Below are 12,299 nucleotides of genomic sequence, written 5' to 3' on the forward strand. Positions count from 1 at the left end.
CGCTCCTTGTTCTCTCTCTCCTTCCCCTACCTGTGTGGGAGAGGATGGTGAGCACTGTTGTCACTGGTTTAGTTGCTGATCCAGAGTCAAACTGTGACAGAAAGTTTTTGCAGGGAAAGATGATTCTAAGTGGAGATCTTAACATCAGGTTTTTTAGTGGCATGTTTGGAGATGCCAGCTTCACCACACCTAAAAGCTACTACACTGTTACTTCTACACCAAGAGAATTCCAACACCTGGTGCTCACCAGGGAGAACTGAACAAATTCCCTGAACTATCCACACTTTGCACTATTTTTTAATTTTCTTTTAAACTTCATGATAACTTAATAATTTTTTCCTCTAGATCAAGCAAATATATTTGTACCTACCGTGTTTTTGATTGGAATGTGTAGAAGGAGATGCACTGTCTTCTGGCTTAGAATCCATAACACTTACTGATCTGACCTAAGGGAATAAACAAAAATCAATAAATGCATGTCTGACAGGACAAGAAATAATGGAGTTAACCTGTACAAAATTAATGTACAGTAATAGCTGAAAAAAGTCTTGTCAACCACTTCTCTCCAAAAATGAAATAAAAGTTTTGTAACTGTATCTGTGTATTTGATATTAGCAATAAATACATAAAACTTAATACTTGCCATCTGAGCCAGTGTAGCAGTTCTTAAAGTGAAAGACAACAAGGAGTACACAGAATTTTTTAAAAGTATTTTTTGAATTGGTTGAGAAGTGTCCAAATGAGTGCTCAAGAGGTTTGGGGGATTGCAGCCAAATCATTCCAGTATTTTGTGGTTTACACGGGTGAGCTCTAGGCCCAGGGATACTCAACATTTTACCAGTGGATCTGAGAATGAATGTAAAAATCAGTACTAATAAAATTCACAAATGACAAGTGATGAAGCTGTGAATTATAAGGTTGGAATGGTAACCCAGAGCAACCTCAGTAACATTCCTTCAAAGAAAAGTAGCATTAGCACAGGCCAATGCACAGTGATAAAACCATCTTTATGGAAGAGGCATCCATCCAGGAAGTCACGAAAGGCTTGGGGGCACAGTGAGCAATTAGCTGATCACACAAGAACATGTTTTGTCAAATGCTTAAAGAAAAGCAGCTTAAAATTTAACCTATAGGGTATCAAGCAGCTGTACAAAAAAAAAAAGAAAAAAAAAGCAGCCAAGCATACACCTTGCTTATGAAAAGGAAGGCTGAGAAAGGATTTGATGTAAGCAATTTGAAGGGTGCTTTAAAAAGAACAGGAACAGATTATCAGAGAAAAAGTTTTCAGATTGCAATGTGTATTAACCTCTGTCTGGGTCCTGCACTTGGGCCACAACAACCCCAGGCAACGCTCCAGGCTAGGGGAGGTGTGGCTGGAACTTGTCTGGCAGAAAAGGACCTGGGGCTTCTAATCGACAAGCAGCTGAACACGAGCCAGCAGTGTGCCCAGGTGGCCAAGAAAGCCAATGGCATCCTGGCCTGTATTAGAAATAGTGTGACCAGCAGAAGTAGAGAGGTGATTGTCCCCCTGTACTCAGCACTGGTGAGGCCACACCTGGAGTGTTGCGTCCAGTTTTGGGCACCTCAATTCAAGAGAGATCTTGAGGTGCTGGAGCGAGTACAGAGGAGGGCAACAAAGCTGGTGAAGGGCCTAGAGAATAAATCTTATGAAGAACACTTGAAGGAGGATCTAAGAGGCCTAAGGATTCATTCTAACCACAGGCTTCAAAGACTAAATCCATTCCTTCCAAAAGTTAAATGAAAGTATTTTACCTTTGTTTCCTCTGGTGTACCAAACATCTCTGTGACTCCACCATAGTCCACTTCAGAATCAGAACATTTCTGCCTGGGTTCTGCCAGGAGTCTTTGCAGACCCACAAAATCATCCACTGCTTGATACTTTTCTCTTGGAGTCTTCACTAGTCTACTAATACCAAACATATCTTCTATGGGTTCAACCTTTTCCTTTGGTGTCTTGAAAATACGGCTGACCCCAACCATGTCTTCTACTGGTTGAGACTTCACCCTTGGAGTTCTCTTGATGAAAGTAACACCTGCTACATCTTTTACTGCTTCCTTTTCTTGCACTGGAGTTTTCTGCAGTCTTCTAAAGGCAAGTTCATCTGTAACAGCTCCCAGCTCTTGCTGTGGGGTTCTAAATAGCTGCTTTGTGCCTGACAGGACCTCAACAGGCTCTGGCTTTTGCTTTGGGGTCTTCATGAGCTGCTTGATGCCTGACAGGACCTCAACAGGCTCTGGCTTCTGCTTTGGGGTCTTCATGAGCTGCTTGATGCCTGATAGGACCTCAACAGGCTCTGGCTTTTGCTTTGGGGTCTTCATGAGCTGCTTGATGCCTGATAGGACCTCAACAGTCTCTGGCTTCTGCTTTGGGGTCTTCATGAGCTGCTTGATGCCTGATAGGACCTCAACAGGCTCTGGCTTCTGCTTTGGAGTCTTCATGAGCTGCTTGATGCCTGATAGGACCTCAACAGGCTCTGGCTTCTGCTTTGGGGTCTTCATGAGCTGCTTGATGCCTGATAGGACCTCAACAGGTTCTGGCTTCTGCTTTGGAGTCTTCATGAGCTGCTTGATGCCTGATAGGACCTCAACAGGCTCTGGCTTCTGCTTTGGGGTCTTCACGAGCTGCTTGATGCCTGATAAGGCCTTTACCAGTTCCGGTCTTTGCTCTGGGGTCCTTAAAAGCTGCTTAGTGCCTGACATGACCTCAGCTGGCTCCAACTTCTGTTTTGAAGTCCTCCTTTTTCTTCTTGACATCATTTGAGATGCTTCTTTTTCTGGAATTCTTGACAAACTATCCCCACTACCAATTTCTTCCAGCATAGTTTTTCTTTTTTCAGGAGTTTTTGTGGATACTGCATCAAACATAGACTTGAGAGACTCGTTCTCTCTCAGTAAGTGATAAATGCTTGGACTATCTTGTTCCTGTTCTGCAGCATCTGAACTATTTAATGGTGACACCATCATCTCTCCTGAAACAAGCAGCAGATTGATGTAATTTGCAAAAAGAATTCAGCAGAAAATCCAAGCATTCTAATTGCTGTATAACTAAGTAAAATGGATTCAAACATCTGGAGCCTTCCAAAAATGTGCATCAACAATTGCCTTGATAATTAGCTTCTACAAGACAGAGCATAAATTTTAATAATTGTCTATAAAAATTAACTATTCTTTCCTATTTACTCTGATGTGAAAGTTTTCTGTTGTCCCAAAAATTTCCAGTGGTGCAAGTTTTTAATTGCAATTTCTTCTGTGCTCTGAAGCAATACCAGCCACAAATCAGAAATCTGCACACTAAAGAACATACATTTGACTTTTCTGACAAGAAAAAATAAATTACAAGATATTTTTGTAAAATTTGTATCATAGAATAGCACAATTTGGAATAGACCCATAAGGATCAGAGTTCAACTCCCTGCTCCTCACAGGTCTGCCTAAAACTAAACCATAAGAACTAGTGTTCTCCAGACATTCCTTGGACTCTGGCAGACTTGGTGCCCTGACCACTTCCTTAGGAAACCTCTTCAAGTGATTAAGCACCTTATCAGTCCCTTTTCCTCATGTTGCCAGATGTTCTATCTCAAAACATCAGGTCTGCTCAGGCTTAGACTACACACTGTCTCAAGCAGCGGACACACTTCTACCTCTAAATATACCTAAACATTTCCTTTCTTTTCAGGTAACAAAACATACCAGATTCCTCAGGAGTCTGCAACTCAGAAATATCCACTGCATTACACGTTGGTGTAGAATCAGTCTTCTCAACAGTGGCCAAAGAGAACGTATTCCCACTCTTATTTTCTGGAGTTTGGAACATTTCAGTCATTCCTATAAATTATATTCAGAGAAATGAGGATATGCTTTGACAGAAGAACTACACAACTGGCAAAGTGAGCTACAGCCTTTAAAAACTTACCTGTGAAACTTTCATCCATATTCCTGTTTAACTTCAAGACAGGATTTTTTACCACTTTAGGCACCTGTCCAGTTGTTCTTACTCTGGTGGCATAAGCTCTACCTACAACTATTGTATCAGGTGACTCTGCATGACCTGTACTGATGTGACCTTTGATTTTTTTTTCTGGAGTCTGAACAAGAAGGAAAAAAAAAATAAAATTGTTAGTAACCAAAGATCCCTTTTACGCAAAATCTGTATTTCTTATGAACTGTGACAAAGACATCAACACTTGGTATCATGCTAAAAGCTCACCAGCTTCCAGGTTCTGTAGCAGAACACCTACAAGCTGTTTTGTGGTTGTGCAGAAACAAAAAGGAATACCTTTGGTGCCCGAGTTGTCTTCTTGAGGGGTCTTCTTTTTCGGACACTTCTTTTAACAGCCTTTGACTGTGGTCTTGCAACACCTGATTTTACCACTTCTGCCCAAGATTTTGCAACTAGAAAGAAAAAGAGAAATAACCATTTTAATTCTCAGCTGTATAAAGGGAATTTCATGATTTGATTTTATTCCAGCAGATTTGCTGCAGTCAGACACAAGGAAGTCCTTATGGTGTCATCAGACAACACCTATACCTAAGTGCCTTATGAAACGCTTTCAGTTGGAAGACTCAATTTCAGCTGAAGTTGATCAAGGGCCCAATTACCTGACATGGCCATTTCCACCAAAAAACAACAACAAAAAGCTTCACACAGTGTCAAACAGATGTTAGATCCTAGAACTGAGGGCTGATCCAATTGTGTCCTCTCTATTTGTAGGGAAATAATTTTTCCCAATAGAAACTTGCCAGAAGCCCTTCAGTCTCCTTCATTATACTGGAACTTTTCCCTGGTGGGGCAAGAGATTTCAACATCAGAGGAATGGCTTCTCAGCAAAACATATCCAGCTTTTCTTTTTCACCACCTCCCAAGGAATGTTGTAGCCAAGAAATCACTTATTTATACTGCTTACAGCACTTAGATCTACACAGATATTCCCTATTTTCTTTTTCTTATATCACCTTCTCCCTATAACATACTCTGAAAATTCCTAAAGCAAGGTTATCTTTACCACATCATCATTCTCTGTTCAGAAGAATAGGGGAATTGGTTACAGCTCTGGAATAAACGAAGCTGTAAGGTGGAAGGACATCTGCCCTGTTTACTTGAGAAATAGGCTATGAGAAGACAAGCATCCTATAAAAGAAACAATTGTGGGTTTTTTGTTAAAAAAAAATAGGGGAATGCTGTTCCTGAAGGATGCTATTCTCTTGTCAGAATTGCTGTGCAAGTTGGGGAAAGTCTGTAAATAAAAAACTTTCAGAAGCTGTCATTGCTAGGGTAATCAGAATAGGCAGAAAAATGCCAAGGATGCAAAAAATTACCTGAAAAAGCATTGGAAACACAGTTTTAATTTGGATGCAAAGTAGACACCCAAAATTAATAAGAACTATGGTGTGCTTTTCATATTCAAGAAGAAACTGCTGCACTGATATCAAAAACGACTTACACATTTCAGAGAGGTGGTGAAAAAAGGTATGGTTTTTTTAAGTGTTCTGGTGCCATGAAAATGGACAGAGCCACCAAAACCACTGAAAAAAATAACCTAATTATTTCACTAGAAGAATAATGCCACTTCCAGCTGTAATAATCAGGAAGTATTGTGATTTTATCTCATCATGTAATAATAATAATGATCATAATAATGTCCCATCATTGGGACATTGTGTAGTATGTTGTTCAAAACCATAAACAAACAATGGAGACAGTAAAGAGTAATCAACATCCCTGGGTGACTGGTGGTGTTAGTGGGAAACTTTAAATTTGAAAGTGTCAAAATTAAGTCAATTTATGAAAACAGATGACAAAGACACTTTATCTGTAAGTTTCCTCAAAGATAAAAATGTCATGAGCCAGGGTTCTCCTATCAATGCTTCTGATGCTGTAAAAACTACCTCAAACCAGTGTTCAATGTTTAAATACAACAGTTCAACTTCCAAAATATTCCAAATGACACCCAGTTATCCTATTTTTCGTTATGTATGTTATATATAACTGTCAGCAGTTCAGGGCAATCCAGTCCATGCACAAATGTTGTGAATTGTGTATAAAAACAAGGCACGAAACCCAAACTGAAGCTCAACTGCTTAGACAGTGCAGGTTTTCAAATGAAATTGATAAAACTGACAAACTTTTATTTAGTTCAGTACTACTTGAACTCGAAGGACTTGGATGATCACTACTGCAACTAAACTTGGAAAGAGAACCTTATTTCTAGCATTTTTCAACTTCTGAACAAGAAGATTTTTGCTTTAGATACAGGGTTATTCATACTTTAGTAATATGCTTTATGAATATGAGAAAATGTAACACTTTGCAGTCACAGTGGTTCACAGCAAGTCCAACCACCATCAGAAGATCATTTGGTGGCCTCTGCATAACAAAATAATAGGCCTTCTTCAGTTTTGGTCCTGTATTTTAAAGAAGGAAAAATCATATTAAAAATTAGCTGCTGAAACAAACCTAGCAAATTGGCACTAGAGGCACCACTTCTTCTTTTTGCATTAATAGCTGCTACGGCCCCGCTCCTCCTCTTCGTGGGAGTGGCCTTCAAAGCAAGTTGTGCACTTCTGGTTAATTTGTCAGGTGTAGCCACTGAAAAGGTTTTATCATCTTGGTTAACATTAGAAGATTTGGGTGTCTTCACTCGGGCACTGTTTCTCTCCTTTGCATTCACAGCATCTGCACCAGCCTCCTTCTCTTCTGCAATTGGAGATGGGGTCGTGATACGAGCAACAGAGTAACGTCCTTTTGCAAAAGGTGCTGGAGAGCCCAAAGGAAATTCAGGTCTTGCCTTCCCAGAGGAGGGAGATGAGGCAGCTGGGGACTTCTGGGCTAATATTTTTTTTGGTGACATTTTTTTCTTCTGCAAATGTTCAGAAAGTTCCTGGTAGAAAAAAGAAAAAAATACATAAAGCTAAAATGTGACTAGATATGACTGAGCTGCAAATGCTCGTCTGCATCTGGCAAGTAAATACAACAATATAAAATATCATCAGATCATTTGCAAAAGCCTTTAAAGGTATTCTCTGAAAACAAACTTGTAACAAGTTTAAAATGTCAAAGCAGTCTCAAAAGACACATGCAAATTCAATTGAATAAGTTAAGTGAACTTATGATTCCACTTCATTCAAAAGTTTTGTTCACAACAATTACATTACACGCATTTTCAGTGGTTTAAATCAACAGCAAATGTTTTCAAGCTTCTAGCCAACCCATGTGGCAGCAGCTGGCACAGTTTGCCAACAAACTACTGTTCTGTTTTCTGTTATTTATGGTAAACTGCAACTTTTAAACACTGGTGCTAAACACAAACATGCAGAAACATACTCCTGCATATGCACGAGAATGAGCAATAGATGTGAGGTAAATAAACACACATCTCCTGTAGAAAGGTAGATCTAAATGGTAAGGTGAGCCCCTTCCTACAGTGGAGAAGAAAATGCCCATTTAAATGTGATTCTTTCAAATATCTTTTTAATTTGCAATGAATTACAATTTCCACTTCCCAACATAGATCTAACAAGGTTTATTACTAATTGCTCATTAATTTTTAGAAGTCTTAGAATTTATAAAATCTGTTCCCATTATCTTAGGCACTTGGTTAGTCTCAACACTTACCTGGACTGCAAAGTGCTTCAGGCCCTGAACTTTTTTCAGAACAGCACGTGGTGAGTTTCCATAGGGCAAGCTGAGCCTGGCAGGAATTGCTCCTTTTTTAAGGGGGGAGTTGGGAGGCAAACTTTTATCAAAAAGTTCTGGACTCAGGTGACCACCAAAGGACACCCTCTTTCTTTTCCCCGAAGACTGAAGTAGCAAATCACCACTCTTCCTCTTCTGGGATACCCTTTTTCTCTTGCCTAAAAGTAAGAATTGAAAATATTTCTATATATCACAGAATCCAAATCAATATTTTAACCAGCACAGAAAGCAGTGCTTACTCATGCACTTTAAAGTCAGAAACATATCAGAAGGCAACTTACCTTCAAGCAAAATAGACTCAATTGGGTAAACTTTTTCACATCTTGTGTATTTTTATTGTCTATATAACGCCATGATAAATATTTTAGAGCTGTTATGTCAGCAACGAGTTCTGTATTTTATGCAAGTGAAAAAATTCTTATAAAAACAATGAGGGAGAGGATTAAATATATTTACCTGATTCTTCCTCAGCCAGTGGGCCAGAAATACCAATTTCTGTGACAGTCTCATTGTCTTTCAGTTCAGTAGCACTACCAGAAGACCTTCTCTTTGAGGACAATCTATGAGGTCTTGTAATGCTGGGATCTTCCAAATGCTGTGTCTGATGATCCCCCTTTATGGGCAGCTCCTCATGACTTCCACTCTCTTCTCTGGCTGTACTCTTGTTGTCATGCTCTGCAACAGCACTTGTCTCCAATGTTTTTTCAGCTGGCAGTCCAGAGGTCCTTGGCCTGCCCCTCTTTCTTCCAGAGCCAGATTTCTGACTAGCAGGAGATGCCACTTTTGATGTTACCTCATCTGAAGCCAGTGTCTCTGAAAGGACACTTTTGTTTGCTAATTCTTTACTTCGCCTGCTGTTTCTTCTGGGACTCTTGGAGTTAGAGGCAGGAGTTTCAGGATGTCCATCTTTTGAGTTAGCAAGGTTTGCCTGATCACAAGTTGCTTTCAGCACATCTTCTTTTACAGGCTTTCCTGGTGTGTGCAGTGTACTATTTCGCCTTTGTTTTAAGCATTTTTCTGCCAAAGGTGGTTCTTGGAGGCCATCATTTCTGCAGACTGCATCTTCTCTTTGACCTTCAGCTAAAGCTCCTGAAAAAGACTTACGTTTGAATGACATACGTTGTCCAGTTTTTGGAGTATCAGGATTTCCAGGAGCCACTCCTCTAGGTTCTTTGGAAGGTGATACAAAATGAGAACGAGGACTCTTCCTTCTGGGTGCTGGTTCAGACAGAACATATTTCTCTGCTTCAGAAGCATTTGTTATGTCTGTTGTTTGTCCTGGTTTATCTGCTGTTAGTGCAGAGCTGTAGATTTTCACTATATCCGGACAGTCCAGGCGTTCAATGGAGCACTGCCTCAGGGAAAATGCTGCATTTCCACCATTCTGTGCACTGGGTTTGGTTGGATCTTCAGTCCCTGTAGATTCCCCTGCTGTACTTAGTTCCTTAAGTCCTTGCAAGTGATTCATTTTACTAATATATCTTGAGACAGAAACTCGAGGAGTTCTGGTAAAACTCTTCTTGGCAGAACTTCCCACAGGTGAGAACCGGTTAAATTCTGAAATGATGACATCTGTTACTTTACCTGCTTCAGTATTTTCACTTCTACCTATTTCTTTTTCTTTCATCAGGCTTCCCAGAGCACAACCACATCTGGATGACAAAATCTGAGCAATTTGTTCTAGCACAACACTCTTTCCATCTTCTTTTGCGTAAAACTCTTCTTGGCAGAACTTCCCACAGGTGAGAACCGGTTAAATTCTGAAATGATGACATCTGTTACTTTACCTGCTTCAGTATTTTCACTTCTACCTATTTCTTTTTCTTTCATCAGGCTTCCCAGAGCACAACCACATCTGGATGACAAAATCTGAGCACTTGGTTCTAGCACAACGCTCTTTCCATCTTCTTTTGCACCTCGTTGAGATTTTTTCACTTGAAAGTCATGCTTCAGTTTGTCATACAGCTGACTAAAAGGAGACTTTTCATATTGTATTTTAGTAGATTGCTGGATTTTGCATGAAGATTTGGGTGTTTGTAGTTTGACAGGTAAAGCTTTGGAAATACTTTCCTCTGTACTTTGTTTATTTTCATTGCCTTTGTTTTCTTCACGCTCAGCATTATCTACAAAGGAAAAAAAACAAAGCACAACAAAAAGCAACAGATTCAGATACAGATAAATATTCCTTCCTTTTCCCTCCTAAGACAATCTACCAGAGTCTAGGATACTGTGAATAAAGTTCTGTTATCAATAACAATTTCTCTCATAATAGAAGCACTACTATTGAAATGTTTGATGTATATTTTCAATTGTAATCTGGAATTTATTCCATATTCAGGTAAGGTATTTGGTACTTCATGATTCTATTTTTCTTCTGAATCAATGGCTCATGGACACCTTTTTCCAGGGCTGCCACAAGACAAATATGGAAACACAGAATTACCCAACCATTTAGTTGGGCTTGCCACAGTTCAGCCTGGTTTTTGGCAGGGGTTTGCATGCATTGCATGAAGTGTGGCAGTGCTTCCTTAGGGTAAAGCCAGACAATAAAGCAAAGCCACCACTTCCCAGGTGAGACAGCAAGTTACTGCACATGTGCTGCCACCCCACTGCAACCTGCAGAGTGCATCCAAGGAGGCTGGAGGCAGGATGTTCCACTTGGCCTTTCACATGAGGGGCACACACCAGCTAGCAGAGCTCATCTGGTAAGAGGAGCCTTCTCTGGCCACAAGCTGTGACCTTGTGTACTTTCATACATCTACAAGGTCTGATGTATCTTTTGTAGATACAAATGTTGATACATGCTGACTTTCCTTAATCATGATGAGAAATAAAGCATGTGAAGATGAAGGCAGAGTCCTGACATACATGGAAAAGCTGCCAATTATCTCCCAGCAAAGGGAAAAAGGGGTGGAAGAGGGGAAGGAGAGACATGGGTAAGACCAGGAAATCAGATCTTTTCTGTGAAGCTTTTACCCAACCACAGACACGTACACCAGTATTATTTTTTACCAAGCTGTGGGAAACTGTTCTTCCTCACGTAAGTCTAAACAAAATGCCTTTTAAGCCAGCAAAGGCCTTCTCCTGATTATTGCCAGCTAACAGACTAAAACAGACTTGCTACTCAAGGACAACTAAAACCAAAACAACAGGGACAGAAAGGATGGGTGACCAACTAAGGAACCGCCACACACACACACACTCCTCTCCTCATACTTGCACACACAGAGTGACTTCTTAAGGAGGACTGATGTCGGTCTTCTTCCCTCCTCCCTTTGGTCCTCAACCCTCTCTTGGAGAGAAAAGCACAGTACCTTTTCAATTACCTCCCTAAAGAGCACATTCTTACTGTATATATGTATATATATCCCTGGTAGCCATTTAGTTATATTTTCCCTAAACATCATCCTTCAGCTGGTGTTAACCCTTAATAAACCAATTAATTCCTGAAGTAAACATTGGTCTCAGCAGCAATTTGAGTGTGGTGGGGAGTGCATTCTATCTATCACTCTAAAACATGGTCCCGAAGTGGCTGTTCCTCCGTGAGAGGTGAGACCACGTGTGACCCTCGGGCTTATTCACAAACCCCTCCACATGGGGGAAAGGAAGTCACAGAAGCACCTGACAACCTGGTAGCCCCCCAATATCAGCTCACAACACAAACTGACAAGCTGTTCCAAGTGACAGAACAGTGAAGTGACTGTTGTATTGCAGGACGGTGTGGGGGAACCTGTCACCGGATTCCTATGACTAGAGATGTGCTCACAACCCCCCAGTGAAATGGTAACGCTTGCAAACATGCCGAGTGTTCTGCACCGAGACAAACGTTTGTCACAAAAATCAAACCTGCCTGTAGATAAATAGCATCCATCTGACAAATCTTGTCACTTCCCATTAAAATTTGCATTACTTAACAAGGATGAGAAGGTGAAGGCCTGGCATTTAACCAGTCTGTGGTCTAGATTTTTACTAGGCCTACATGAAACAGCCATTGTAAACTGTTTCAATCGGTACAATTAAGCCTTGCTATGTATCCCCAAAATGATACCTGTTCCAGTGTCTTATTAGGGAAGAATACACGAGGTAACTCAGTATTTGCCCAAAGGGATCCAGCTGTACTGTTTGGTCAGCACAGAACAGAAATTTTAATATTAACCACAAAAAAGTGAATGTGCCATGATGTACCAGATGCTGCTGATAAGTAAAATGGAGCGGACAATTGTTTCACCTGCCAGTTCACTCTATTAGTGCATTGCATTGGCAAAACTGGTGTACTCAACTCCCTTCTTTATTGAACTCCCTTCTTAGCTATGATCTTCAAACACTGCATTTGCACAAATCACCTCAAGCATTACATATGGATTTTGACAATTCCAGGCTAACTGTTAATGTCCATTTGAAATTAAACTGATTTCTTCTGGCAGGATTTGGCTTTGGAAAATGACAGTATCTAAGCATGATGAGACAGTACACTGACATAACAAGGTGTACTGCCCACAGTCTGGAGAGTCTTAAGATGTTTCATAAAATGGGTACCAACCTGAAGCATGAAGACTTTTAGATCCTGGAGTTTGTTTGTATAATT

At 40.4% G+C, this 12,299-nt stretch overlaps 1 protein-coding gene across 1 annotated transcript in view; it reads right to left on the minus strand.

The window, feature by feature from the left end:
* The window catches only part of MKI67 (marker of proliferation Ki-67), a 21,138-nt gene that overhangs the window by 5,910 nt on the left and 2,929 nt on the right, over positions 1–12,299 (minus strand). The window contains exons 6-14 of the mRNA XM_009998281.1: positions 9,502–9,837; positions 8,171–9,433; positions 7,634–7,872; positions 6,476–6,899; positions 4,298–4,413; positions 3,935–4,106; positions 3,712–3,846; positions 1,774–2,990; positions 371–446 (exon numbers count right to left, since the gene is read on the minus strand). Coding sequence (XP_009996583.1) covers positions 371–446; positions 1,774–2,990; positions 3,712–3,846; positions 3,935–4,106; positions 4,298–4,413; positions 6,476–6,899; positions 7,634–7,872; positions 8,171–9,433; positions 9,502–9,837 — 3,978 coding nt within the window. The remainder of the gene's footprint in view (positions 1–370; positions 447–1,773; positions 2,991–3,711; positions 3,847–3,934; positions 4,107–4,297; positions 4,414–6,475; positions 6,900–7,633; positions 7,873–8,170; positions 9,434–9,501; positions 9,838–12,299) is intronic.

The sequence above is a fragment of the Chaetura pelagica genome, unplaced genomic scaffold (genome assembly GCF_000747805.2).
Source record: "Chaetura pelagica isolate M959 unplaced genomic scaffold, ChaPel_1.0 scaffold365, whole genome shotgun sequence".
Lineage (NCBI taxonomy): Eukaryota > Metazoa > Chordata > Aves > Apodiformes > Apodidae > Chaetura > Chaetura pelagica.